This window comes from Orycteropus afer, unplaced genomic scaffold, assembly GCF_000298275.1.
Source record: "Orycteropus afer afer isolate SDZICR_OR568_19922 unplaced genomic scaffold, OryAfe1.0 scaffold00052, whole genome shotgun sequence".
NCBI classification, from domain to species: domain Eukaryota; kingdom Metazoa; phylum Chordata; class Mammalia; order Tubulidentata; family Orycteropodidae; genus Orycteropus; species Orycteropus afer.
This window is the reverse complement of record NW_006921639.1, coordinates 3689167-3715523: the sequence shown is the minus strand read 5'-3', so window position 1 is coordinate 3715523 and position 26357 is coordinate 3689167. Positions and strand designations below refer to the sequence as shown.

The 26357-nt window shown below is 39.5% G+C and overlaps 1 protein-coding gene across 1 annotated transcript in view; it reads left to right on the top strand.

The window, feature by feature from the left end:
• VSTM4 (V-set and transmembrane domain containing 4) overlaps positions 1-23877 on the top strand; it is a 198283-nt gene extending 174406 nt beyond the window's left edge. Inside the window, exon 8 of the mRNA XM_007938684.1 lies at positions 23752-23877. Coding sequence (XP_007936875.1) covers positions 23752-23877 — 126 coding nt within the window. The remainder of the gene's footprint in view (positions 1-23751) is intronic.
• The last annotated feature ends 2480 nt before the right edge of the window (positions 23878-26357 follow it).

The following is a 26357-nucleotide window of genomic DNA, read 5'->3' as shown; positions in this document are numbered from 1 at the left end:
GCTCTTCCGGCCTGCTACTCTGGCGTCCCTGCATTGTCTCTCCTCACCTGTGAGCCTGGGGCTCAAGGCTTTTATCTCCTTCCCTGCTTTTCCAGCCTGCTACTCAGGCATCCCTGCGTTGTCTCTCCTCACCTGTGAGCCTGGGGCTCAAGGCTTTTATCCCCTTCCCTGCTCTTCTGGCCTGCTACTCTGGCGTCCCTGCGTTGTCTCTCCTCACCTGTCATACCACGGAATACTTCTCAGTAATAACAAGGAACAAATTATTGTTGCATGAAACAACTTAAATGAATCTCAAAGGAATCATGCTAAGCGAAAAAAATACAATCCCAAAGGGTAACATGTTATATGATTCCCTTATATGACATTGTCTAAGACATATCAGTGGCTGCCAGCAGGTATAATGGAAGGGAATATGGGACTACAGAGGGGTAGCATGAGGGAGTTTGTTGGAACTGTTCTGTATCCTGATTGTCATGGTGATTTCACAAATCTATGCATGAGATAAAATTCACATAACTATGCCACTCCTTGGAAGGAAGGTTGGGCAATCCTACTTCCGTAGTGATACTGCCTCAGAAACCCAAGGAGGGGTTGCTATGAGTCGGGGCCGACTCGATGGCACATAACAACAACAACAACATACATCTAAAATGTCCACTTTACCATAAATCTTCTTCATGCAACTGGAAGGCACAGTAGGAGGAGTGAATGGGACTGTAATCATGGGGCTTTGTATGTGTGTGCATGTATGTACTTGTGTAAGCCACCATGGTAGGCATTTCATGTATTTGAGAACATAGCTCAGGAGCATGCTTAAACAGTTTTTTTTTGTTTGTTTGTGTTGTTTTAATTTTTATAGTGATTTGGGTGAAAGTTTACAGAACAAATTCAATTTCCACACAGCAGCTCACATACACTTTATCTCATGACATTGACTGCAATTTCCCACAATGCAACAGCTCCTCTCCTACTTCTTCCCCATAGTTACCTCTTCCCTGTGTTGTTTGCTTACATGTACTCCTGCCCCACTGAGCTGTCTCCCTGTGTGCTGTCACTCTGTGTATACACAGCCCTTCTATTCTCCCATGATTTATCTCTCCAAGGAGTGTATCTACCTAATGTAAATGTTCCTCTCATATGCTTGTCTTCTGTTTGTCTGGAAGCCGCAGGAGTGGGTTCAATTCCAAACCTGAAGGGCAACTAGGGCCCATAGACTCAGGATTCCACCAGTCTCTATCAGACCAGCAAACTTGTCCTCCCCTCCCTTTTTTTAATGATTTTGAGTTTTGTTCTACATTATTCTCCCACTCTATCTAGGATCTCCTACATAGATCTCCCTCTGAGAAGTTGACAATGGTAGCCAGGCAGCATCTTGTTTTTCCAGTCTCATAGTCATACAGGGTGAAGATGATGTGGGATACCAGTTGTTTGGACTAATTGTCTCCATACATCTTTAGTTTTTATCATTCTTTCCTCTGGATGAGAAGAGACCCATCGTTCCATCTAGATGGCTGCTTGCAAGCTTTTAAGATCCCAGTTGCTACTCACCAAAGTAGAATGTGGAACAATGTTATTGTGTAGTATGTGATGCCAGTTGAGCTTGATGTCCCCTGTGGCCATGGTCCTGAGCCCACAAGTCCAACAACCACTTGCTCACTCTGGGTAGCTGGCTTTGGCCAAGAAGTGACTATAACCTTGTCCCTTGTCAGCTTTACTATGTACCTGGGAATTCTTACAGGATATATAAATACACTTGTAGAAACATTGTCTGTCAACCCTATAAATAGTCAAGGGCACACTCCTTTGTTGCATAGACATAACTGTCCTCTCATCTTTCCACCTGTAGATCAGTGTTTGCCATCACTGATAATGAAGTACTGTACGTATAAAAGGGTTCCTCTTTGTTGTTTGTACCTCCCATGCACCTCTCTAGGTCTTCCTCACATTTGGTACATTCCCCTTCCTTTCACTCAAATCAATACTTGTCTGTACCTATCTAGAAGTGTTCCTTCCCCTCCTTTCCCTCCTCTGGTAACCAACAAAGAAAATTTCCTTCCAAATATAAACCTTCCCTTGACTTTTTATGGGAGCCCTGGTGGTGTAGTGCGTAAGGCATTTAACTGCTAACCCGGAGGCTGGCAGTTTAAACTCAACAGCCACTCCTCAGAAGAAAGAAATGTTGGGCAATCTACTTCCGTAGTGATACTGCCTCAGAAATCCAAGGAGGGGTCACTGTGAGTTGGACCTGACTTGATGGCAGGATGTTTCTTTCTTCTTCTTCTTTTTTTTTGTTTTGACTTTTTACAATAATGGATGTTCTGGTTACCCAATGCCCCCCTGACAGGAATATACTATAAATGGGATGGCTTCAACAAACAGGAGTTTTTTCTCTTACAGTTTTGGAGGCTTTAAGTCTGAGTTCAAAGTGCCAGGCTCTAGGGGCTGGGTGAGCAGCTGGTGCTTATACATGGGAAGCAGACCACATCCCTAAGGCAGTTACTCAGCTGCTCACAGTAGATTCCACCATGGAGTTGATTGTAAGTCTCATCATGGGGAATACGCCATCCAGCTGACCAGCCACTCAACTTGGCATCTGTACAGATCTTCAACGGTTGGTATCTGTACAGATCTCCTCCACTGGGTGACTCTAGTCCCTTAGTTCCTGAGTGGCAACATCACCCCCTTAGCCTGGTAGGCCCCATTCCTTTCCTTCTTGGGCATGGCAACCCTGCCCCCTCACTCTTGGGCAGTGGCTTGACGCCATCCCACTAGCTCACATGAACGAGCAGACCCACACTCCAGAACCAAGTTGCTGAAGGTCTGGCTCTTTGAAACCTAGGGGGCTGTGGTGGTTCCACCCTCAAAGGCCATGGTCATACCATTGAGGCTGAGGCAGTTCTGCTTCCCAGTTCCTTAGTCTCTCTGCTTCTGCCAATTAATGCCCGAGAGCAACCCACTCTGCCAGGAATATTCCCGCCCAAAGGACATTTAGTTTTCTTGCTCTGTGGGCTGGCCAACCTGCTACTCCATCTTATGCTGACCTTTTCTGCTAATTAATGCCTGAAGGCAACCTACTCCAGCTTTCTCCTCCGTGTTCTGATAAGGCTGTCGCTGTTTCATGCTAGTCTCTTGGCTCTGCTGCTGCCATCTCTCATGCTGCATGCTGGGGTCTCTCTGCTGGTGTCTTGGGTCAAGGACACACTCCACTCCCATTTACACATTTTAGGTATCTGTCAGAGGACTACCCCACTCCCTCAGTACCATATTCTGTTCTGGTTACCTAGTGCTGCTCTGACAGGAATATACCACAAATGGGATGGCTTGAAGAAATGGGAGTTTATTCTTTTACAGTTTGGAGGCTTTAAGTCTGAGTTCACAGTGCCAGGCTCTAGGTCCTGGGTGAAAGCCCCTCAGTCTTGGGCTTCAGCTCCAGCCCACTGAGCTAGAGACTTTTCTTTGCTCAGACAGCTGCTGGCTGCTGAGACTGACAAGCCCAAGGTTGACAAGTAAAAAGGTACAACAGTCCCGATGTTACCAAACCACATTGGCAGGCCATTAATTCAAGTCCATTGAAAGTCCCAAGGTTGGCAGAGCATGGCAGGCTGCTGAACAATGACACGGCTACATGCAGGATTCAAGTGTGCCATAAGCTAGAGACTATACCCCTAAGGTTTCTTCTTATTCACAGGAAGCAGACCACATCCCTAAGGCAGCTACTCAGCTGCTCACAGTAGATTCCACCATGGAGTTGATTGCCAGTCTCATCATGTGGAATACTACATCCAGCTGCCCAGCCACTCCACCAGGCCCAGCCAACCTGCCACACAAACTTAACTGCCACACCCCTGGACCTTGGGTTTCTGCTTTGCCTCCTGCCCTCGGCCCACTGATGTTCTTGTTGTTATGTGTCCTTGAGTCAGACCCGACTCATAATGACCCCTCCTTGGGTTTCTGAGGTGATATCACTATGGAAGTAGATTGCCTCACCTTCCTTCTGAGGAGTGGCTTGTGGGTTTGTACCAACAGCCTTCTGGTTAGCAGTCAAGTGCCTTAGGTACTATGCTACCAGAGCTCCTGAAACTGGAGGCTTTTCTTCACTCAGACAGCTGCTGGCTGTTGAAGCTGACAAACTCAAGGTTGACAAGTAAAAAGGCACAGTCCCAATGTTGCCAAACAACATGGCAGGCCACTAATTCAAGTCCATTGAAAGTCCCAAGGTCAGCAGAGCATGGCTAAACAATGACTCAGCTATGTGCAGGATTCAAGCATGCCATAAACTAGAGACCATTCCCAAAACTGCTGCTTATATATGGGAAGCAGACCACATCCCTAAAGCAGCTACTCAGCTGCTTGTGGTAGAGCCCATCATGGTGATGATTGCCAGTCTCATCATGGGGAAGAACTACTACCAGCTGCCAGCCACTGAACCAGGCCCAGCCAAGTTGATTCATATCCTTAAACATCCTTGTGATGTTTTGCAGATTTGACATTATTCTTTAGGGTTGCATAGAATTCCATTGTGTGTATGTACCATACTTTGTTTATTTTTCTGTTGGTGGGTACCTAGGTGTTTCCATATTTTTGCTATTGTAAATAGTGCTGCAATGAACCTGGGTGTGCATATATCTGTTGTTGTCCTGGCTCTCACTTCTTTAGGATATATACCTAGTAATGGAATGGCTGGGTAAAATGGTATTTTTAATCCCAACTTTTTAAGGATCGCCATACTGCTTTCTGCAGTGGTTGGACCATTTTACAGTCCCACCAGTGGTGTGTGAGAGTCCCAGTCTCTCCACATCCTCGCCAGCATTTGTTATTTTCTGTCTTGTTGAATTTTGCTACTAGTGCTGGGGCCAGATTGCATCTTATTGATGTTTTGATTTGCATGTCTCTAATGGCTAATGATCATGAACATTTCTTCCTGTGTTTGTTGGCCACTTGAATATCCTCTTTGGTGAAGTGTCTATTCATGTCTTCTGCCCATTTTTAAATTGGATTATTTGTCTTTTTGTTGTTGAGGTGTTGAAGTTTTCTATAAATTTTAGAGATAAGTCCCTTGTCAGATATGTTGTTGCCAGATATTTTTCCCCAATCTATAGGTTCTCTTTTGACTCTTTTGGAGAAGTCTTTGGAAGCATGTAAAAATTTAATTTTCAGAAGGTCCCATTCATCTAGTTTATCTTCTGCTGTTTGTGCATTTTAAGTTATGCTTGACAGTCTATTTATGCTCTATGTTGTTGTTGTTGTTGTTGTTATGTGCCATCGAGTCGGCCCCGACTCATAGCGACCCCTCCTTGGGTTTCCGAGGCAGTATCACTACAGAATTTGCCTCTAGCTTGTCCTTGAAGAACTTTAGTTTTAGGTGTCACATTTAAGTCTTTGATTGATCTGGAGTTAGTTTTTGTGTATGGTGTGAGGTACAGATCTTGTTTCATTTCTGGATATCCAGTTTTGCCAGCACCATTTATTAAACAGACTATCTCTTCCCCATTTAATGGATTTCAGCCCTTTGTTAAAGATTAGCTGACCATAGGTCGATGGATCTATTTCTGGGTTCTCAATTCTATTCCATTGGTCTATGTGTCTGTTATACCAATAACAGGCAGTTTTTACTACTGTGGCTATATAGTAGGTTTTGAGATCCAGGAGTGTGAAACCTCCTACTTTGTTCTTCTTCAATAGTACTTTGTTTATCCAGGGTCTTTTTTCTTTCCATATAAACTTAATGGTTAGTTTTTCCATATCCTTAAAGAATGTTGATGGGATCTGGATTGGGGTTGCATTGAATGTATAGATTGCTTTGGGTAGAATTGACATTTTCACAATGTTCAATTTTCCTATCATGAGCATGGTATGGTCTTCCATTTATATAGATCTCTTATGATTTCTTGAAGTAGTCTTTTATAGTTTTCTTTGTACAGGTCTTTTGTGTCCCTGGTAAGATTTATTCCTAAGTATTTTATCTTTTTTTGGTAACTATTGCCAGTCGGGAGCTCTGGTAGCATAGTGCCTAAGGCACTTGACTGCTAATCAGAAGGCTGGCATTCAAACCCACCAGCCACTCCTTCTTGGGAGGAAGGTTGGGCAATCTACTTCCGTAGTGATACTGCCTCGGCAACCCAAGGAGGGGTCACTATGAGTCAGCTCTGACTCGACGGCACATAACAACAACAACAACAACATTGCCAGCCACTCCTCAGAAGGAAGATGGGGCAATCTACTTCCGTAGTGATATTGCCTTGGAAATCCAAGGAGGGGTCGCTATGAGTCAGGTCCGACTTGATGGCACATAACAACAACAACAGCATTGTAAATAGTATTGATTTCCTTATTTCTTTTTCAGCAATCTCTTTGCTGGTGTAGAGGAGTCCAACTGATTTTTGGACATTGATCTTATATCCTGCCACAATGCTGAATCTCTCAATTAGTTCCAATAGATTTTTGACTGAGTCTCTTGGGTTTTGTAGGTATAGGATCATATCCTCAACAAATAGGGATAGTTTGACTTCTTCCTTACCAATTTGGATGCCTTTGATTTCCCTTTTTTGCCTTATTGCCCTGGCTAGGACTTCCAATACCATGTTGAATAGAAGTGGTGAGAGAGGGAACCCTTGTCTGGTTCTTGTTTGCAAGGGGAATGGTTTCAGTCTCTCTCCATTGAGAATTTTGGCTGTTGGTTTTGCATATTTGCCCTTTATTATGTTGAGGAATGTCCCTTCTATTCCTATTTTGCTGAAACTTTTTATCAGGATGGGTATTGGATTTTATCAAATGCCTTTTCTGCATCAATTTATATGATCATGTGGTTCTTTTCCTTTGTTTTATTTTTGTGATGGATGATGTTGATTGTTTTTCTAATGTTGGACCATCCTTGCATACCTGCTATGAACCCCACTTGGTCATAATGAATTATTTGTTTTTGAGTATGTTGTTGGAGTCTATTGGCTAGGATTTTGTTGAAGATTTTTGCATCTATATTCATGAGGGATATTGGTCTGCAGTTTTCCTTTTTAGTGACATCTTTGCGTGGTTTTGGTATCAAGGTTATGCTAGCTTCTTAAAATGAATTTTGGAGAATTCCATCCCTTTCTATGTTTTGGAATAGTTTGAATAGGATTGGTGTCAGTTCTGTGAATGTTTGGTAGAATTTTCCAGTAAAACTATCTGGGCCAGGACTTTTTTTATTGGTAATTTTTTTATGACCTGTCCAATTTCTTCTTTTGCTGTGGATCTGTTCAACTTTTCCTCCTCAGTCTGTGTTAGTTTAGGTAAGTAGTGTGTATCTAGACATCTGTCCATTTCCTCTAGATTTTCAAATTTGCTGAAGTACAGTTCTTCATAGTGTCCTGATATTATCCTTTTTATTTCAGTTGGTTCTGTTGTGGTGTCGTCCATTTCATTTCTCTTTCGTATTATTTGTATTCTTTCCATTGTTAAATTTGTTAAAATTCTTTGTTAAATTTGCCAATGGTTTGTCAATTATATTAATGTTTTTAAAAAACCAACTTCTTGTCTTGATGATTTTTTTCTATTATGTTTCTATTTTCTGTTTCACTATTTCTTCTAGAATCTTCATTGTTTCCTTTCTTCTCATGACTGTAGGCTTTTCTTGCTGTTCTTTGTCTAACTGTTGGATATGCAGGTTTATTGTGTTGATTTTGGCTCTTTGTTCTTTTTTAATGTGTGCATTTATTGCTATCAGTTGGCCTCTGATCACTGCTTTTGCTGTGTCCCAAAGATTTTGGTTTGTTGTGTTTTCATTCTCATTTGATTCAAGAAATTTTTTTTATTTCATTTTTTATTTCTTCTATTACCCAGTCATTCTTAAGGAGGTTGTTGTTGAGTTTCCATGTGTTTGCTCTTTTTCATTGATCTTCCTAGTACTGATTTATAATTTGATAGCATTGTGATCTGAGAAGATGCTTTGCAGTATTTCAATATTTTTAAATTTATTAAGGCTTGCTTTATGGCCTAACATATTGTCTGTCATGGGGAACATTCCATGTGCAGTGGAAAAGAATGTACATTGTGCTGTTGGGTGAAGTGCTCTGTAGATGTCTATAAGGTCAAGTTGGTGGATTTTACTGTTTAGTTTTTCTGTGTTTTTCTTGAGTTTCTTTCCAGTTATTCTATCTTTCATTGAAAGTGATGTATTAAAGTCTCCTACTATGACTGTGGAGTCATCTATTCTGTTAAATTCTGATTTATATATTTTGGGGCTTTTTCATTGGGTCCACAGATATTTATTATGATTATATCTTCTTGTTTGATTGATCCTTTAATCATTATATAATGTACTCCCTTGTCTCATATGGTGATTGTTTTCTTAAAGTTAATTTGATCAGAAATTAATATAGCCACTCCTGCTCTTTTGGGCTTGCCGTTTGCTTGATACATGTTTTTCCAGTCTTTGATTTTTAATCTACTTTTGTCTTTATCTCTAAGGTATGTCTCTTGTAGACAGCATATTGATGGGTTATGTTTTCTTATCCAGTCTGCAACTCTCTGTCTCTTGGGTGGTGCATTTAATCTATTGACTTTCAGTGTAATTATCAACAAATATGAATTGGTTGCTGTCATTTTGTTATGTGTTTTTCATGGTGTCCCTGGTTTCTTTTTTCCACATAATTTTCTGTACTAAGCTCATTTTTTTTTATGAACAATGTTATCATTTCCTTCATTACTATTGTTTTAGTATTTGCTAAATATTTGTGCTTGCCCTCTTTTATTGTGATGTGAAGGTTTATCATTTTTCTTTGAGGTTACCCTGTGATATGTAATTTTTTCCCTGAGTTTAGAACAGTCCATTCTATCTTGCAACTCTCTTGACTTCCTCACCATTTAGAAGTTCTATAACTACACTATTTTTTCCCTCTTTTTGGTTTGTAGTTGTCCTCATTTGTCAATTGATGTCTCTGGTTGCCTGTTTACAATCTTGTAAGCTTATTTTACTTTGGATACTTCCATAGCTGTGTTGGTTTCTGGGTTATGTCATCTTGTGTATTAATGGTCAGTTGTTGTTTGCTATTATTGATTCTCTGTTCAAAGGACTTCCTTTAGTATCTCTTGTAAGGTTGGTCTGGTTTTAACAAATTCCATTAATTTCTGCCTATCTGGAAATCTAATTTCACCATCATATTTGAGGGACAGTTTTGTTGGGTATATAATTCTTGATTGGAAATTTTTCTCTTTCAAGGTTTTATATATACCATCCCATTGCCTTCTTGCCTGCATGGTTTCTGCAGAGAAATCAGAACTTAGTCTTACTGGTTGTCTTTTGTAGGTAACTTTTCATTTTTCCCATGCTGCTTTCAGGATTCTTTTTTTGTGTTTGGTTTCGGTGAGTTTGGTAGTATGTCTTTGTGATTGTCTTTTGGGGTCTATCCTGTTTGGGGTTTGTTGTACTTCCTTAATGGATATATTCTCATCTTTCCTCATATCAAGTAAGTTCTCTTTCAATAAATCTTGGACAATTTTCTCAGTGTTGTTTTTTTTTTTCCCCCTCTTCCTGTTCTGGAATACCTATTACAGATAGGTTATTCATTTAAATGGTATCCCACATGAATCTTAAGCATTCTTCATTTTGTTTTGATACTATTTTTCTGATTGATCCCTTTCCAGAGAATTATTGAGGTGTTTGTGTTCAATCTCATTAATCCTGTCTTCCATTGATTTAATTCTACTCTTTTGCCGTTTCAATGTGTTATCTATTTCTGAAAATTTAGTATTAATCTTCTGGATTTCTGTCTGGAGATTTTGTATCACATCTATTTTTTTCATTTTGTTCTTGTATTTTCTTCTGAAATTCTTCTATGTTTTTGTCTGTGTTTTCCTTAATGTTGTCAGTATTTTCCTTGATCTGTCTCTCAGTCTTTTGAAGGTACCTAAATATAATTCTTTTGAATTCTTTATCAGGGAGTTGCAATGCTACTTCTTCCTCAGGGATGTGTTCTGCATCTGTATCATGCTCCCTTGTTTCTACCACTTTATCTTGCTTCTTTTTGTGGACTGTCATTGTCTGTTGTTTCCAAGACATTGTGATTTTGTTATATTTATATTTAATTAGTGATTGTATGTTGGAGTGATCCACCCAAGATTTTTTTTTTTTTTTAATTTATCTGAGTAAGCAGGGTACTATGCTGTTCTATTTGCTAGGTGGCAACACATACACACTCACCATCTGTCTCCTGGTGGATATGATAGAGAATGAGAGTGGTTGCACAGATCTCTGTAAACTGTTTGTGAAGAGCAATTGAGGGTGAGTCATGCACTTATTGGTGCTTGTGTATCATTGGCCAGTTGGTGTAGAAGGAAGTGGTGGCTCAGTAAGTGGAGCTGCAGGAGTTGTGGGTGTGGTTGCATCATATGGGCACAATTGCTGCCCCCCCTCAGAGAATAACAGGAATCAAAACAGTAAAAGCAAATGGACAAAAAACACATTGCATAAACACACAGGAACAATCACCAAAAAGAGAAAAGAGAAAAAAAAATTAAAAAGAGGAAAGGCAATTAATGAGAGAAAATATTTAAGACATACATTAAAAAACAAAAAGAAATATGCATAGAAAAATGGCAATATCTGGGGAGGAGGGAATAAGAGAAAAGAGGTAGAGTAGGAAAATAATGAAGAAAAAACTGAGAAAAATTAAAAAAGAAAAACAAGGCATGGGGAGAACCACAAAAAAGAAAAAACTGGGGGCCAGGAAGAGAGAAAAAGCTGGAAACTAGAACTTGGGAAGAGGAGAAGAAAGTATAGTAATAAAAAGGATGAAATAAATAAACAATAATTTTAAAACAGACAAAAACAAACTGAAAAGAAAGGAAAAAAAATCTGGGCAGGACAGGGCACCTAGGCTCTGTCAGAGCACACAGATGGGAATGGAATTCCTGCCAGCCCAGAAGGTGGGTGGCAGTGAGGGATGGCCACACCTCTGTTCACCAAGAGTAACCTGTCCAGTCCTTTGTATCTGGAATATCCTGTGGTCCCCAGCAAGTGGAACCTATCCTTAGGTACCTGGAGTCTGAGAGAAGGCTGTCATTTTAAGTATCCAAAATGGTCCAACCACTTGTAAGCATTCAAAATGTCTGCATCCTCTGGACAGCCAAAAGTCCACAGCTCAGTCTGTCTCCCTCTTCGCTGCTTCCCCTTTCATTCACCAGCCACCAATGCAGTCCTCCATTCAGCCCCTGGTTAGCAGCACCCATTTTTAGGTTAATTCTTAGGTCTTAACACGACTTGGCAGTATCTAAGCTGTCCATCCCATCAGAATTACTGACAGATCTCAGCTCTGTATGTCTCCTTTTTTGGTGTTTTCATGCAGGTTCTTCTACTGGTTGGAGTTTAGCCCACTTCTGTATCTTTCTTTTCAAAGCTCAAGGCTCCAAGATTATCTTTTGTATCTATGTTAATTAGTTCCCTGTTTCTTTCTTTCTTTCTTAAATGCATTTTATTGAAATATAATTGATGTACAATGAAAAACACAAAACTAAAGTGATGGGTCAATGCATTAGCCGCTGCTTGGAAGGAAGGTTGGGTTATCTACTTCTGTAGTGATATCACCTCGGAAACCCAAGGAGGGGTCGCTATGAGTCGGGTCCAACTCGACAGCACATAACAACAACAACAACACATTATTCTTTGGTGCTGCATAACATTCCATTATGTGTATGTATCATAGTTTGGTCATCTACTCTTCCACTATAAATCTTAGAGATAAGTCCTTTGCCAGATATGTAATTATCGGCAAATATGAATTTGTTGCTGTCATTTTTGTTATGTGCTTTTTTATGGTGTCGATTTCTTTGCTCCATATAATTTTCTATGCTGAGCTTGTTTTGTTTATGAATTGTGCTATCTCTTCCTTCATTGCTATTGGTTTATATTTGCTGAATATTTATGCTGGTCCTCTTTTTTGATGTGAAGGTTTATCATTTTTCTTTGAGGTTATCCTGCGATTTATAGTTTTCTTCCCAAGTTTAGAACAGTCCGTTCTATCAGTTATCTTGACTTCCCTGCCATCTAGAAGTCTGTAACGACACAGTTTTTTTTCCCTGTTTTTGGTTTGTAGTTGTCCATATTTGTCAATTGATGTCTCTGGTCCCCTGTTTACAATCTTGTAGGCTTCTTTACTTTGGATACTTCCATAGCTGGGTTAGTTTCTGGGTAATTTCATCATGTGTGTTATGGTCAGTTGTTGGCTGTTGTTGCTTCTCTGTCCAAAGAGCTCCCTTCAGCATCTCTTGTAAGGTTGGTCTGGTTTTAACAAATTCCCTTAATTTCTGTTTATCTGGAAATGTTCTAATTTCACCATCATATTTGAGGGACAGTTTTGCTGGGTACCTAATTCTTGGTTGGGAATTTTTCTCTTTCAGGGTTTTATATATACCATCCCATTGTCTTTTCCCCTGCACGGTTTCTGCTGAGAAATCTGAGCTTATTCTTATAGGTTGCCCCTTGTAGGTAACTTTTTGTTTTTCTCGTGCTGCTCTCATGATTCTTTCTTTGTCTTTGGTTTTGGTAACTTTGATGATGATATGTCTGGGTGATTTTCTTTTGGGGTCTATCCTATTTGGGGTTCGTTGGACTTCCTGAATGGATACTTTCTCATCTTTCATCATACCAGGAAAATTCTCTTCCAACAAATCTTGTACAATTTTCTCTGTGGTTTTATTTTTCCCTTCCTGTTCTGGAATTCCAATTACATGTAGGTTATTCCTTTTGATGGTATCCCACATGAACCTTAAGTTTTCTTTGTTTTGTTTTGATCTTTTTTCTGATTGATTCCTTTCTAAAGAAGTGTTCAGGTATTTGCCTTTAATCTCCCTAATTCTATCTTGCATTGATTCAATTCTGCTCCTTTGCCCATTCAATGTGTTATCTATTTCTGACAATTTAGTATTAATCTTCTGCATTTCTGTCTTTAGATTTTGTATCATTTCTAATTTTTCATTTATTTTGCCATTTTATCCTTGTATGCTTTGGAAATATTTCTTTGGTTTTCTCTGTGTTTTCCTTGATCTATCTCTCAATTCATTGAAGATACCTAAATATGATTATTTTGAATTCCTTATCAAGGAGTTCCAATGCTGTGTCTTCCTCAGGAATGTGTTTTGGGTGTATATCCTGGTCCCTTATTTCTTCTGCTTTATCTTGCTTCTTTGTATGGACTGATTCTCTGTTGTCTGTAAGGCATTGCGGTGTTTTTATGTTCATAGTTAATTGGTGATTGTATGTTGGAGTGATTTGCGCATGATTTTAGTTTTCTTTGTATGTTATGCAATCAGGGTACTGTGCTCCTCTATTCGCTAGTTGACAGCACTTATATACTCACTGTCTCCTTTCCTGTTGTCAGCCTCTCAGATGTCCCTGCCGACCTTGGCAAACAGAGCCCATTCTTAAGTCCCTGGAATCCGAATGAGAATGCTATCACTTTAAAATCCAAAATAGTGCTACTTGTAAAGATTCAAAATGGCTGCACCCTTGACCACTTTAAATATCCAAAATGGCTGCTGCTTATAAACATTCAAATTTTTAGGTCAATTCTCAGATCCCAACACCACTTGAAAATATTCAGGCTTGATCCCGTCAGAGTAGTTGACAGTCCACAGCTCCACCGTCTCTGTACTCATTGTTTTCATTCAGGTTTTTCCACTAATTGGTGCCTAATCCACTTCTGTATAGTTCCTTTCAAAGTTCAGGGCTCCAGGGTTATCTTCTATATCTCTGTCAATTGGTTTTTCTTTTCTTTGCTGAAGAGAGTCTGTGTCTCTTGTCTTCCTATTCCTCCATCTACCCGAAAGTCCAGTTCCCTGTTTCTTAGTTGAGGAGGGTCTGTGTAGTTTGTGTCCCTATTCCACCATCTTACCAGAACTCCTCTTTAGAAAGTTTTTTAATTAAATCCCTTCCTTCTTGGGCCAATGAGTATTTCTGAGATTATTATGTGTGAGACAGAATGAGTACAAGAGCAGGAGAATTTTCAAGTTGCAGCAGCGGTGAAGAAGCACATGATTGTGACTGGGGTTAGTGGGCATGGCTGAGCTCGGAAGGAGTGGGAGTCCATCTGTGTATGAGAAGGAAAGCGTTTCAGCAGTGGGAACAAAAGTTTGAACTTGCCTCACATATTTGGGCAGTGTCTGAAGGGGAGCTTGTGAAGGAGTTTGAAGGTTTCCTACGACATATTTTACATCCATGGCTTTACCCACAGTACTTTCACTACAGACAGGATATCACAAATAAGTAAACACCTTCTCTTGGGGTTTTTTAATTTGCTAATTAACTGATAGAGAAGCTCTTAGATATTCTAAACAATAGGTCAGAAAGATCCTCCAGAGGGTGTCAGTGGGTTCTCTGCTGTGAAGAAATACGTCCTTCTGGCACAACTCCTGGCCCATGTTGACACCCATGTCTTCTGCGCATCCTTTACTACTCCCCTGGTGAGCAAATCTCTGGAATTTTTAAGCATAAAGGTCACAGGATCCAGGGAACTGTGATCGATGAAAGGCACCAGAGAGGACATCCCACCTATGACTAGAAATCTGAATTCACAAACTTTTGCTTTAGTTAATGTGTTTCACTTTTTCTTTAAACAGATTGGCATTTATTTGTCTTACACATCAAGATACTTGGGCACAGGCCAGGCCACTGCCAGTCCAATGGCTCCTTTGTGTAGATTACAAGAAAGGCGTCTCTTCTGAATATACACATTACAGAAAAGCCTTCATGTCCTGCACCCAAGAGAACATCTTGGCTGAGTAGGGGATGAATGTTAATCTGCAGCCACCTGAACCTGGAAGCCCTGGAGAGATCCTGAGTTGGTGGTTTAGGGGGCCATAAAATCCATTCCATTCTTTTCTTCTCTAATCCCCTAAGCATGCTGGCTTAGGTTTTCATTCTTGTTGCCTTGAGGTCTCAAGATCTAGTGCATTTAATTTTCATTGGGAAAGAATAAGAGATCTTGTTCAGAAAGGCTGGGCACACAGATGTTGATTGTCACTTTCCCAGCCCAGGAGCCGTTTGATGTAGGATTTATCCCAAACCCCACATCTGGCTCTTCCTGAGGTGAGGCTTCTTCTGCATGCAGTTTTGACTCTTCTATGTCACCAGCATGAGGAGTGGCAATAAAAGAGATGGCTTCAGAGAGGGTTCAGAGTGGCAGAGGGGGAGCTAGACTGGGGACCAAGCAACCTGACTTAACAGAACTGGCCTCTCTCCCTCAGGACTTCCACGTCCTCATCCATGAAGAGAAGGGAAGTCATGTATTCTGCTTTACCCCTCCTAGGGTGCAACTCACAGCAGAGGGAGGACTGGTTGTCATGAAGCCTATTATTGTTAGCTACCACTGAATTGGCCCCTGACTCATGGTAACCCCATGCACAGCAAGATTGGACTGTTGTGATCCACAGGATTTTCATTGGTTGATTTTTGGAAATAGATCCCCAGCCTTTCTTTGAGTCTGTTTAGGCTGGAATATCTGTTGAGGCCTATTCTTCATATAGCAGCACACAAGCCTCCACTGACAGATGAGTGATAGCTATACAAGAAGTGCACTGGCTAGGAATCTAATCCAGGTTCTCCCTTATGAAAGGTGAGAATTCTACCACTGAACCACCAACGCCTTCTGAGCAGAAATACCAGGCCTTTAATTAAGGAATAGAATGAGAAACTGACCAGAACATCTCTACAGCCTGGTTTGAAAGGAAAATAAAGTAAAAACAAACTTCCATGAAAGAGGAGATGGTGGAGTTGCTTCTTACATATTTAGAAAATTCTAGGACCTTCTCAAGGGGCTCTTCACTTCTAGCAGTTGGCCCATGTCTTCTATCTATTCCTTTCCCTTCCTGCTTTCCAGTGAGTACAGCATATAAAATATAAAAGTAAAGCTTGAGATCTGAGGCCTGGAAACCCTACTTTGGGCAGTTCTCCCTGCTTCCCAGTGGAGTTGTCTTATGAGTGTTTGTGAACAGCTGGTTTAAAATTATGTAAGTTTGTACTTTAAGTGATAATGTGCCTGTCTATTTGTTCACTTCTTGCACCCCCAAGAGTAGGGGTTGGGGGCTTAAAGTGGGTAATTTTTGAGTGCCAGCAGCTGGCAGGGCCAGAGCTAGCAGAAGGGCTCCCTGCATATTCCTCAGAGAGCCACTTGCTGTTCTCCAGTTCTTGAGTTGCCATAGATGCCAGGAATGATTTCTTGGCTGAAGTAAGGATGGGTTTGTACTGTCAGGATTATAGTGGCATCATATCACTTGAAACACAGGTAGGGTCCTGCAGAGGGTCCCTTGCCCCATTGCCATCGCCTGCTTGAACCCATTACATTCTCATCCTGACTTCTGGTTTTAGGCAGTCCTATAGTCTTGCTGGGAGCTCTGGTAGCATAGTGGCTAAGACACTTGCCTGCTAACCAGATGGCGGCGGTTCAAACCCACCAGCCACTCCTCGGAAGGAAGGTTGGGCAATCCTACTTCCGTAGTGATACTGCCTCGGAAACCCAAGGAGGGGTCACTATGAGTCAGGTTTGACTCGATGGCACATAACAACAACAATAACATAGTCTTGCTAGGAGCTTTGGTAGCATAGTGCCTAAAGCACTTGACTGCTAACCTCAGAAGGAAGTTTGGGCAATCTACTTCTGTATTGATACCACCTTGGAAACCCAAGGAGGGGTTGCTGTGAGTCGGATGCAACTCCAGGGCACATAACAACAACACAGTCTTGCTGATCTGCCAATCTTTTTTTTTTTTTTTTTTTTAACTACTTCTCAGATGCACCTAAGCTTCTGCTAAAACCACAGTGCAAAGAAAGGTAGCTTGGTGAAAACTGGTGAGAGCTATAAATTTACCCCTTTCATTGGCTGTTAGGAAATTATTTCCAGTTAAACAAGCTAGGGAAAGGTAATTAAACACATGGTTAATGGCTCTAGCCAAGTATGTATGCCAGAAAAACAATAAGTTCTTTAAAGATTCCAAGGACTGATATTATGCATCTTCTGTTGGAAACTGTATACACTTCACAATTTTTAGCCTCCTGAGTACTGCCTCATATCTTCAATCAAATTATTATATTCCAGAAATATGCATAAGGGAAATGATTCTACACATTTTATGGTAGGTTGTTGCTGGTAGCAGTAATTGAAATACCTTTTCCACTTATGAAAGTACTAATTTTATTTGTTTTTATTGCTTTTCTAGATGCAATTATTTATTTAGTGTGCTTTGGCTTTATTAAATTATGTTTACTATAGGAACATCATAAAAATGTATGAAAACAACACATCAGCCAAGCCAGCCTGGTGACCTGTATTGAGAAATCTAGTGTTATTTTTCATATCCAAACGTAATGGAATAACTTAAGAATAAACAGATAATCTACACTAGAAAACAATGCAATTTCAAAGTAATATAATAAAACACCTGGACAATATGATTTCATAAATCTTGGTTCTAAAATTTACATGAGTTGGGTTTTGCGTGCTTATTTGAGGACACATGGCATTTCTAAATAGAATCATTATACTCTGAAATGTAATTAAATTGAAAGGCAGAATGTAAACAGGGTTTTTGTTGACTGGTGAGACATGGAGGTCTACAAAGCAATGTAAAGACTTCTGGTGTCAAAAGACAAACCGAAGGGTTTCATCCCTATGAATTCCCTTAACTTGTATACTTTACAATGGCTAGACAGTTTGTGAAGATCACTTGGCCTCTCCCTTGACCACTAGGGCCTGGCTTTTAGGGAGTTCATTATATCCTCTTTTTATCTTCTGCTCCTTGCCCCTGTTCTGGTCCATCTCAAAGAAGAGAGGCTTTTTGCTCTTGATATTCTTTTTAAGAAACTCTAATTGAATGTAAATGATTTTGTTGTTAGTTGCTGTCAGGTTGGCTCCAACTCCCGAAGAGCCTGTGTACAACAGAACAAAATGTTGCCAGGTCCTACACCATCCTCACTGTCCCTGTTGTTCAAGTCTTGCTGCCACTGCGTTTTTGAGTGCCTTCCAACCTGGAGGGCTCATCTTCCAGCACTATATTAGATGCTATTGTGCTGTGATCACTGTGTTTTCACTGACTGATTTATCTTAGTCTGGAAGCTCCACTGAAACATGTCCACCATGGATGACCCTGCTGGTATTGAAAATACTGGTGGCATGGCTTCCAGCAACATAGCAACATACATGCTACCACAGTATGACAAACTGACAGGCAAGTGGAGGGCAAATTCTTTATTTGTCCTGAATTCTTGGGAGATAATCAAAGTATAGGCACACAAAAAAAGCAAAATTAAAAGTAAATAACTACAAAACCAAAGTTGAAGGCAAAAATCAAAAAATCCTACATCTAAAATTCCACTTTATAGAGAGCCATTCTGCTTACCTGAAAGTCATATGTCTTTATGACTGTAAATTAATGACCAATTTTATTTTCTAATTATGAGTTAAAATTAATACATTATTTAAATACTTTTGCCTAGTACAAAAATCAGAAAATATGCCCAAAATGTATAAAATAAAGAGTAAATATCCCTCTCACTCCTGCCCCAAGCCATGCCATCTGCACCCCAGAATGAACCATGATTAACAGTTCTTGGTTTCACCTGTCTTTTTCCAAGGGTTTCTATGAATATAAAATATACACTTCCATACATATGTATACAAATGATAGTAAATAGATAGTACACTTTATAGTACAGTCATTCTTATGAAAGACTGCACTGTGTGTTCCATTGTATGAATGCTCCATCTTTTACTGATGTTCATCAAAGTGCTTCCAGTTTTTTGCTTAAATCAATAAACACCCCCACCAACAATGTCCAAGAGGACCTGTTTGTTTTAGCAACTTCTTTCTTTTTTTTTTTTTAACGTTTGGAACTTGAAGACAAAAATTGATGTCAAAATAGGATTTTAAATAGTGATTCTATTCTTGTTAGAGAGGTTGAGTGCCATTTCACATGATTAAGAGTTATTTGTATTTCCTCTTTTGTGAACTGTCTGGTGCTGTCTTGTATCCTTAGCTTAGTTTTTTTATGAGTTCTTGGTCATTATCACTGTTAGATTATAATAGAAATTGTCCATTTGATAGTGGTTGCAAATATTTTCCCTATTTTTTCAATTGTCTTTTGACTTTATTTGGAGATTATTTTGGCACATGTCTTATGAAAATATACATATTTTTTGTTCTGTTTATCTTAGTTATCTAGAGCTTCTACAACATAAATACCACAAATAGATGGCTTTACCACATATTTTTGGGGCACACAGTTCAATCTTTGACATTCCACACTTTGGACCCCATAGAATATTCATGTCCTTGACACATGCAAAACACTTTCACCATGTTGTATCATCCCAAAACTTTTAAATCAACTCCAACTACAAATCCCATCCTGGGAAAATTCTTCTTCATCTGAGAACCTGTGAAATTTAGAATACAAGTTATCTGCTTTCAGAGTACAATGATGAAACAGGCACAAGGTAGACATTTCCATTACAAATGGGAGAAATTAGAGGAAAAGAATGGACACCAAGCAAGTCAAAAACAGAACATTTATGTTAACTCTCAAGGCTTAAAAATAACCCTCTATTATCTGACACCATTTAACAATGGCCTTGCCCTCCAGACTTTGGGTATTGACCATGCTTTCTGGATTCTGAGTGGAGACCACCCAGCCCTGGCTTCAGCTCTGCCTTCCAGGCTCATTGGGATGGTGACTCTGCTCCCCCAGCTTTGAATGGCCCCATTCTCCCAGTCCAACTGAGAGGCAATCCCACCCCTCAGGCCTAGCAGCCCCTCCCCCTCAAACTTTGGCAGGGGATCTGGCCCCATTTTCCTGGCATTCATGAACTGTGGCCCAGAACTGAGTTGATGAAGATCTGACTCTGAAATCTAGGAAGTCATGGTCCCAGCCTTTAAAACCCCAGCAGGCTATAGTTCTACCCTTTGAGACACTAGAGGTCATGGCCCTAGCCTTTGAGATTGAAGCAGCTCTGCTTCCCATGCTCCTTATCTCTTTAGCTTCTGCTTCCTGGTTCTTTGGCTTCTTGGACCACCCTGCTAAGGTAAGTGTTACAAAGCACTTTAGCTGTACTGATAGGTGCCCAGAGGCAACCCACTCTGCCACTAAGCCTCACATCAGAGGGACTCAGCCTCTCACTCTGTGGGTTGCCAAACCTAGCTTCACTGACAGGTACCCAGAGGCATCCCACTCCTCCAAGAAGCCTCCTGCCTAAAGCCACTCAGCTCTCTTGCTCTGTGGGTTGGCTCTTGCTCCATCTCACACCAGTCTCTTGGTTCTGCTGCTGACATTTCTCTGCCACTTGTTCTCACCATCTGTGCCATCTCTCATATTACAGCTCTCCTCACTTTGTTCTGATCCCTCACCAGATTGCCTTTGATGTCCATAATTCTACCAACAACAGTATCTTCTAGACAATCTAAGCTTTTAACTATTATGAACCTCAAAACTCTTCCAGCCTCTACCCATTACCCAATTTCAAAACTACTTTCAATTTTATATCTGTTAAAACAGCACCCCACTCCTGGTACCAAATCCTCTTTTAGTTATCTAGTGCTCCTATAACAGAATACCACAAGGGGACAGCTTTAACAAACAGAAATTTACTCTCTCACAATTTAGAATGCTATAAGTCTAAATTCAGGGTGGTAGCTCTAAGGGAAGGATTTCTTTTTCTTTCAGTTCTGGGGGAAGTTACTTGTCTCCTTTCAACATCTGTGAGGCCTGTATTCCTTTGAGATCTCCATGTATGTTAGCCTTAACCTTCCCCTGGATCTACGAGTTTCTCAGTGCAGGGATCTTGGGTCCAAAGGGTATGCTTTGCTCCCCTCTCTTCTTTCTTGGTGGTAATGAAGTCTCTCTATATATGCTGTCTTCTCTCTCCTTTTGTGTCATGTAAGATAAAAAGTGATTCAAGTCACACTCCAGGGAAACTACCTTAAAATCTGGTCAGGGCTGTGACCTGAGTAAGGGTGTTGCATCCCACTCTAATCCCCTTACAATTGATTGGCTGATTACATCAGATCACATCATGGGGAATGATTACATCATTATATAAACATCCAAACCACTGAGAATCATGGCCCAGCTGTGATGATTCACATTTCTGGGGACACTATTCAATCCATGACACTGTTGCTCTTGGATTTTGTGTCATACTTTAAAACATCTTCCATAATCTGAGATTATCTTCTAAAAATATTTACATGTGCTCTTCCAGTACTTTTATGGGTTTATTTCCCTCATTTAAATGAATTCATCTGGAATTTACTTGGTATAAAGAATGATATAAGAACTTTTTTTTCCCCCACACACAACTATTCAGTAAACACGATTTATTGAAAAATAATATTTGGATTAATTTCTGGACTTTCTCATCAGTCCAGTGGTATTTATGTCTATTCATCTGCCAGTACCACAGTATTTTAATTTCAGATTTATATTTTTAAAAATATTCCTGGAGCTGAATCATCAGTTGTTCATTTCAAGAATGATCCTTAATTATCTTTAAAAACATAATTTATTCAGAAACTTTTTAACAAAAATGTTTTTAAAAAATTATTATATGGCTTTCCAGCATCTGTAGAGATACTTATATGATTTTTTCTTTTGATATATTAATATTAATAATTATATTAATACTCACTGCCATCAAGTTGGATCCAATTCATAGCGACCCCTCCTTGAATTTCTGCAGTAGTATCACTATGGAAGTAGATTGCTCCAGTCTTCCTTTCAAGGAATGGCTGGTGGGTTTGAACCACCATCCTTCTGGTTAACAGTCAAATGCCTTAGGCATTACACCATCAGAGTGCCTAATTATATTAATAGACTTTTCTAATATTGAACCATCTTTGCATTGCTAAAATAAACTAAATTTGATCATGCTTATCTATCTATTAATGTGCTTCTGTATTCTCTCTAAGGAAATTTGATTTATAATTTACATTAAAAAATTAACTTGTTCTAAAATATATGCAATTTTTCTTTTCACTTCTTTTTTTAATGCTCTGGAAGAGTTCAATTAATTTGGAATTATCTGGTCCTTGAAAGAGGAGTTCTTGTGGCACAGTGGTTAAATTCAGCTGCTAATCAAAAGGTTTGTGGTTCAAACTCATCAGCTGCTCCATGGGAAGACGATGAGACAGTCAGCTTCTATAAAGATTTTCAGCATTGGAAACCCTATGGAGTAGTTCTATTCTGTCCTATAAGATCACTATGAGTCAGAATCAACTTGATGGCAGTAGGTTTGGTTTTGGTTCCTTAAAGGAATTTCATTTAGAAATTCTCCTATAAAAGTGCTTCGACCTGGTGCTTTTGAGAGAGAACTCTTTGACAATATTTTCTTTCTTTTGTGTTTATGTGGTAATAAGTACATTTATATTTTCTGGATTTAATTTTTATAATTTATGTTTGTCTAGGGTGTTATCTATTTTATCCTATATTTCAAAAATTTTTGCAACAAGTTGAACAAAAAAGTCTTTTTTAAATTTTTCAAGGTTTCCTTCATTTGTCCGTTTTCATTTCTAATATTGTTCATTTATTCTTTTTCCCTTTTTATCAGTTTATTTACTTTATTGGTGCTTTCTAAGCACTAGCTTTTGAATTTTTTTTCAATAAGTTTGATTTTACTGTTTTCTGATTTATACAGTCTGATTTTATTTCTATTGATTTCTTCTGCTTTTCTTTAATTTCTTACGTTATTCTTTTTCAAATTTCTTGAATGGAATGCTTAATTCATTTAATTTATATTGTTCAATATGTACATCTTTTGTTAGGTGCCGTTGAGTTGATTCCAACTAATAGCAACTCCATGTGACAAGTAAAACTGTCCCAGAGGCTTTTCCAGGCTATCATTTTTATTGGATCAGATCACCAGATCTTTCTCCTGAGGGACCACTGGGTGTATTCGAACCTCTAACCTTTCAGTTAGCAGCTGAGTGCTTAAACTTTACACTTACAGTACTTAACATAAGTACATAAAGCTAATGAATTTTTCTCTGAGCAATGTGTTAGCCATATTATGTAAGCTCTGGAAAGTAATATTTTTATTATTAATTTTCAAGATAGTCTGCAATTTTGGCTTTATACAAGTTAAATCATTTATTTTAAAATATTCTAGATGATAGCACTTTTAGTTTTTCTAGATATTATTATTAACTTCTAAGATTTTTTATTTGTTTCTGTATCTACCTTTATTTTTTCCTTTTGACCAGAGACTATTTACACTATTTTTACTTTTTAGAATTAAAGTTTACTTTGTGGCCTAGTATTTAATCATTTTTTTGTGACTGTTCTATATCAACATGAAAATAAGTTTTTCTTTGCAAGGTATAATGTTATGTATAAGACAATGAAATCTTTTTTATTAATTATGTTGTTTAGATTTTATATATCCTTTAAAAGAGACCTGGTGGCACAATGGTTAAAACTCTCAGCTGCTAACCAAAAGGTCAGTGGTTCGAATCCACCAGCCACTTCATGGGAGAAAGATGTAGCAGTTGGCTTCTGTAAATATTACAGCCTTGGAAAACCTGTGGGGCAGCTCTACTCTGTCTTGTAGTGTCATTATGAGTCAGAATTTACTTGATAGCAGTGTTTTTTGTTTGTTTGTTTCTATTCCTTAAAATTTTTGTACGTTTCTTCCCCTTTGAGTCCTTAAAATGCTGGGAAAATACATGCTTATAAATGAATGAAAGCTGTAGAACTCCCTGTGGTCAGCTATAATTTTGTTGTATTTTGTTTTATAGCCAAAGATTGCTGAGGAAAGCTTGACCTATGCGGAGCTGGAGCTGATTAAACCCCATCAGGCAGCCAAGGGCATCCCCACCAGCACGGTCTACGCCCAGATCCTCTTTGAGGAAAACAAGCTGTAACATCACATCTTCTTCAATGGTCCTATTTAATATACCTGCCACCCAGTTATTTATGAAACCTTGGAAACAAAATCCTTATTTTTGTATTTTCATGTGTGCCTTCTGTGTGGAGGAGGCCTTTTCCAGCTGCATTCCAGATGCCTTCCAAGAGGTATGGGGCTACTCTCCACCAAAACGTAGGGACCATGGACCTTGGACAAATCTCCAGGTCAAGATTTTTCTAGGCCTGAGCCTTGAGTGGTGAGAACTCTGGTTCTGAGAACACCCAAGGAGATTTTCTGCTGAGCCAACCCCTTCACATGTTCTTCTTATTCCCCTGTTGTTTTTTTTAAAGATATTTTTTAATCTTAATTTTAATCTTCTCTTCCTGTATCTGTGATATCAGTGCAAAGTATATAACTAGAGGAAATAGGGTTATAGACCAAAGTGTAGATGGTAGATAAGTAGTAATTGTTTTTCAAAAGGATGGGATTATGTTGTTCAGGCAGCAGAAGGAAAGCAAACCACTGATTACAAACAGTCACTGGTGAGAGCATCTCTTGTTTTAAATAGATGCACTGATCCCGGTGATGTTCTGACGTCTCAACTGACAATGAACTCTCTCTGAAGATTTCACTGCCTGCTTCCCCACATGTGGTCACCCAAGGCCATAGCACAAGTACAATGCCATTCTTAAGACCTTTCATCCCTCAGCAGGGTAGACTTATACTGGGATAGCAGTTGCAGTCAAATCAATTCCAACTCATGGTGACCTGATATGTTACGAAGTAGAACTGCTCCATAGGACATTCTTGGCTATAATCTTTACAGAAGTAGATTGCTATGCCTTTCTTCTGTGGAACCACTGGGTGGGTTCAAACTGCCCACCTTTAGGTTAACAGCCTATCACAAACTGCTTACATTACCCAGGTTCCTTATATTGGCATAAATACTTACATTCTATAAGAAGCTTATACTTACCCTTTTCCAAAGGAGCACCAAAGTTTCCCACCAAATGAAACGCTAGAGCCAGTGATCTTCTTCAGAGCTCCTTCAGGTCGATCAGCTCTAACTGCTTCCAAGTCATTTGAGAACAAAGTATTTTGCCTGGTTACCTCAGGGTAGAGAGTACAAGGTACAAGCCAAACTGGAAAACTGCATCCTGAAGGCCTTCCTATTGTAAAGTGCCATGCCCATCTCAACTTTATGAGTGAGTTCTAATGAATTGAGGGGGATTGAGGGCCAGGGATTCATGGAGTACAAATAATTCATACAGAAGTTTCTCCGTGTACTTACAAAAAATATAGGAATTTTAGAGACACTGAAAGCAGATCCATTGTTGGGTTTGAGTTATGCCCTCTATATAGCTGTGTGACCTCAGTGCGTATTCTTATCTTCTAATAACCCAAGATGCCATATTTGTGTAAAAGTGACTGAACACAAAATGTGGGAAAATGGGACAATGAATATTGCAACATTCTGGAATGTGTAAATTCCTACACAGATGTACTGCCTTGGCATTCATGATAAAAAGAGACTGCATTTTCAAAGTGAAAATTTCTCCTTTACTTAAGTCTTTCATTGCAATAGCTTTAAAAAGTAAATATTGGTCCACTAACTTAGCCTTATAGGAACTTTCCCAAAGACCCATGATGGCATACAAGCACCTCACTGGCTTACAGAAAAACAGTCCAAATTGGGAGAGTTCAAACTATGGTGTTGCCGAAGAATATTAAATATACCATGGATTTTCAGAAGAATGAACAAACCTGTCTTGGGAGAAGTACAGCTAGAAAGGTCTTAAATGCTGGGATTGCTTACTATGGACATATCATCAAGAGGGACCAATCACTGTAGAAGTACATCAGGTTTGGTAAAGCAGAGGGTCAGCAAAAAAGAGGGACACCTTCAATGACATGGATTGACATAGTGGCTACACCAAAAGATTGTGAGGATGGTGCAGGACTAGACAAGGTTTCGTTCTATTGTACAAAAAATTGTTATCAGCTGGAGCCGACCCAAGACAAGTAACAACAATGATTTTTCAGAAGCAAAAATAGCTGCTTTTGCAAAAAGGAAATCCATCCACCTTGGTCTGCATTTGCATCACCTTCCTTCCCTGGCTACAGACTTCAGAGACACTGAGTAAACCACGTGGCTTTGGAGGAAAAAAGACAGTTTGGAAGAACTCACCAGAACTTCCCAGAGTATCTGAGAGAATGCTATTCATGTTATAATCATCATATCCTTTTTATATTTTATTTATCATGGGAATTTTCCAACAGATGATTTTTTAGTGTTTTGAGAAAGGAGGGTGTGTGTTTGCCTTCCATTTCATAGAAGAGCATTATGGGCTGATGAGACCTAGGGGTGCTAGGTGGGGGTAGAGAGTGAGGCATATGAGGAGGAGTTGGTGGGGAGAGAGGAATGGAGTAAGAGACAATATTTTCCTAGGCCCTCAGGCCTCTGCAGAACCAAACTGAACTTCAATCACCTCTCTC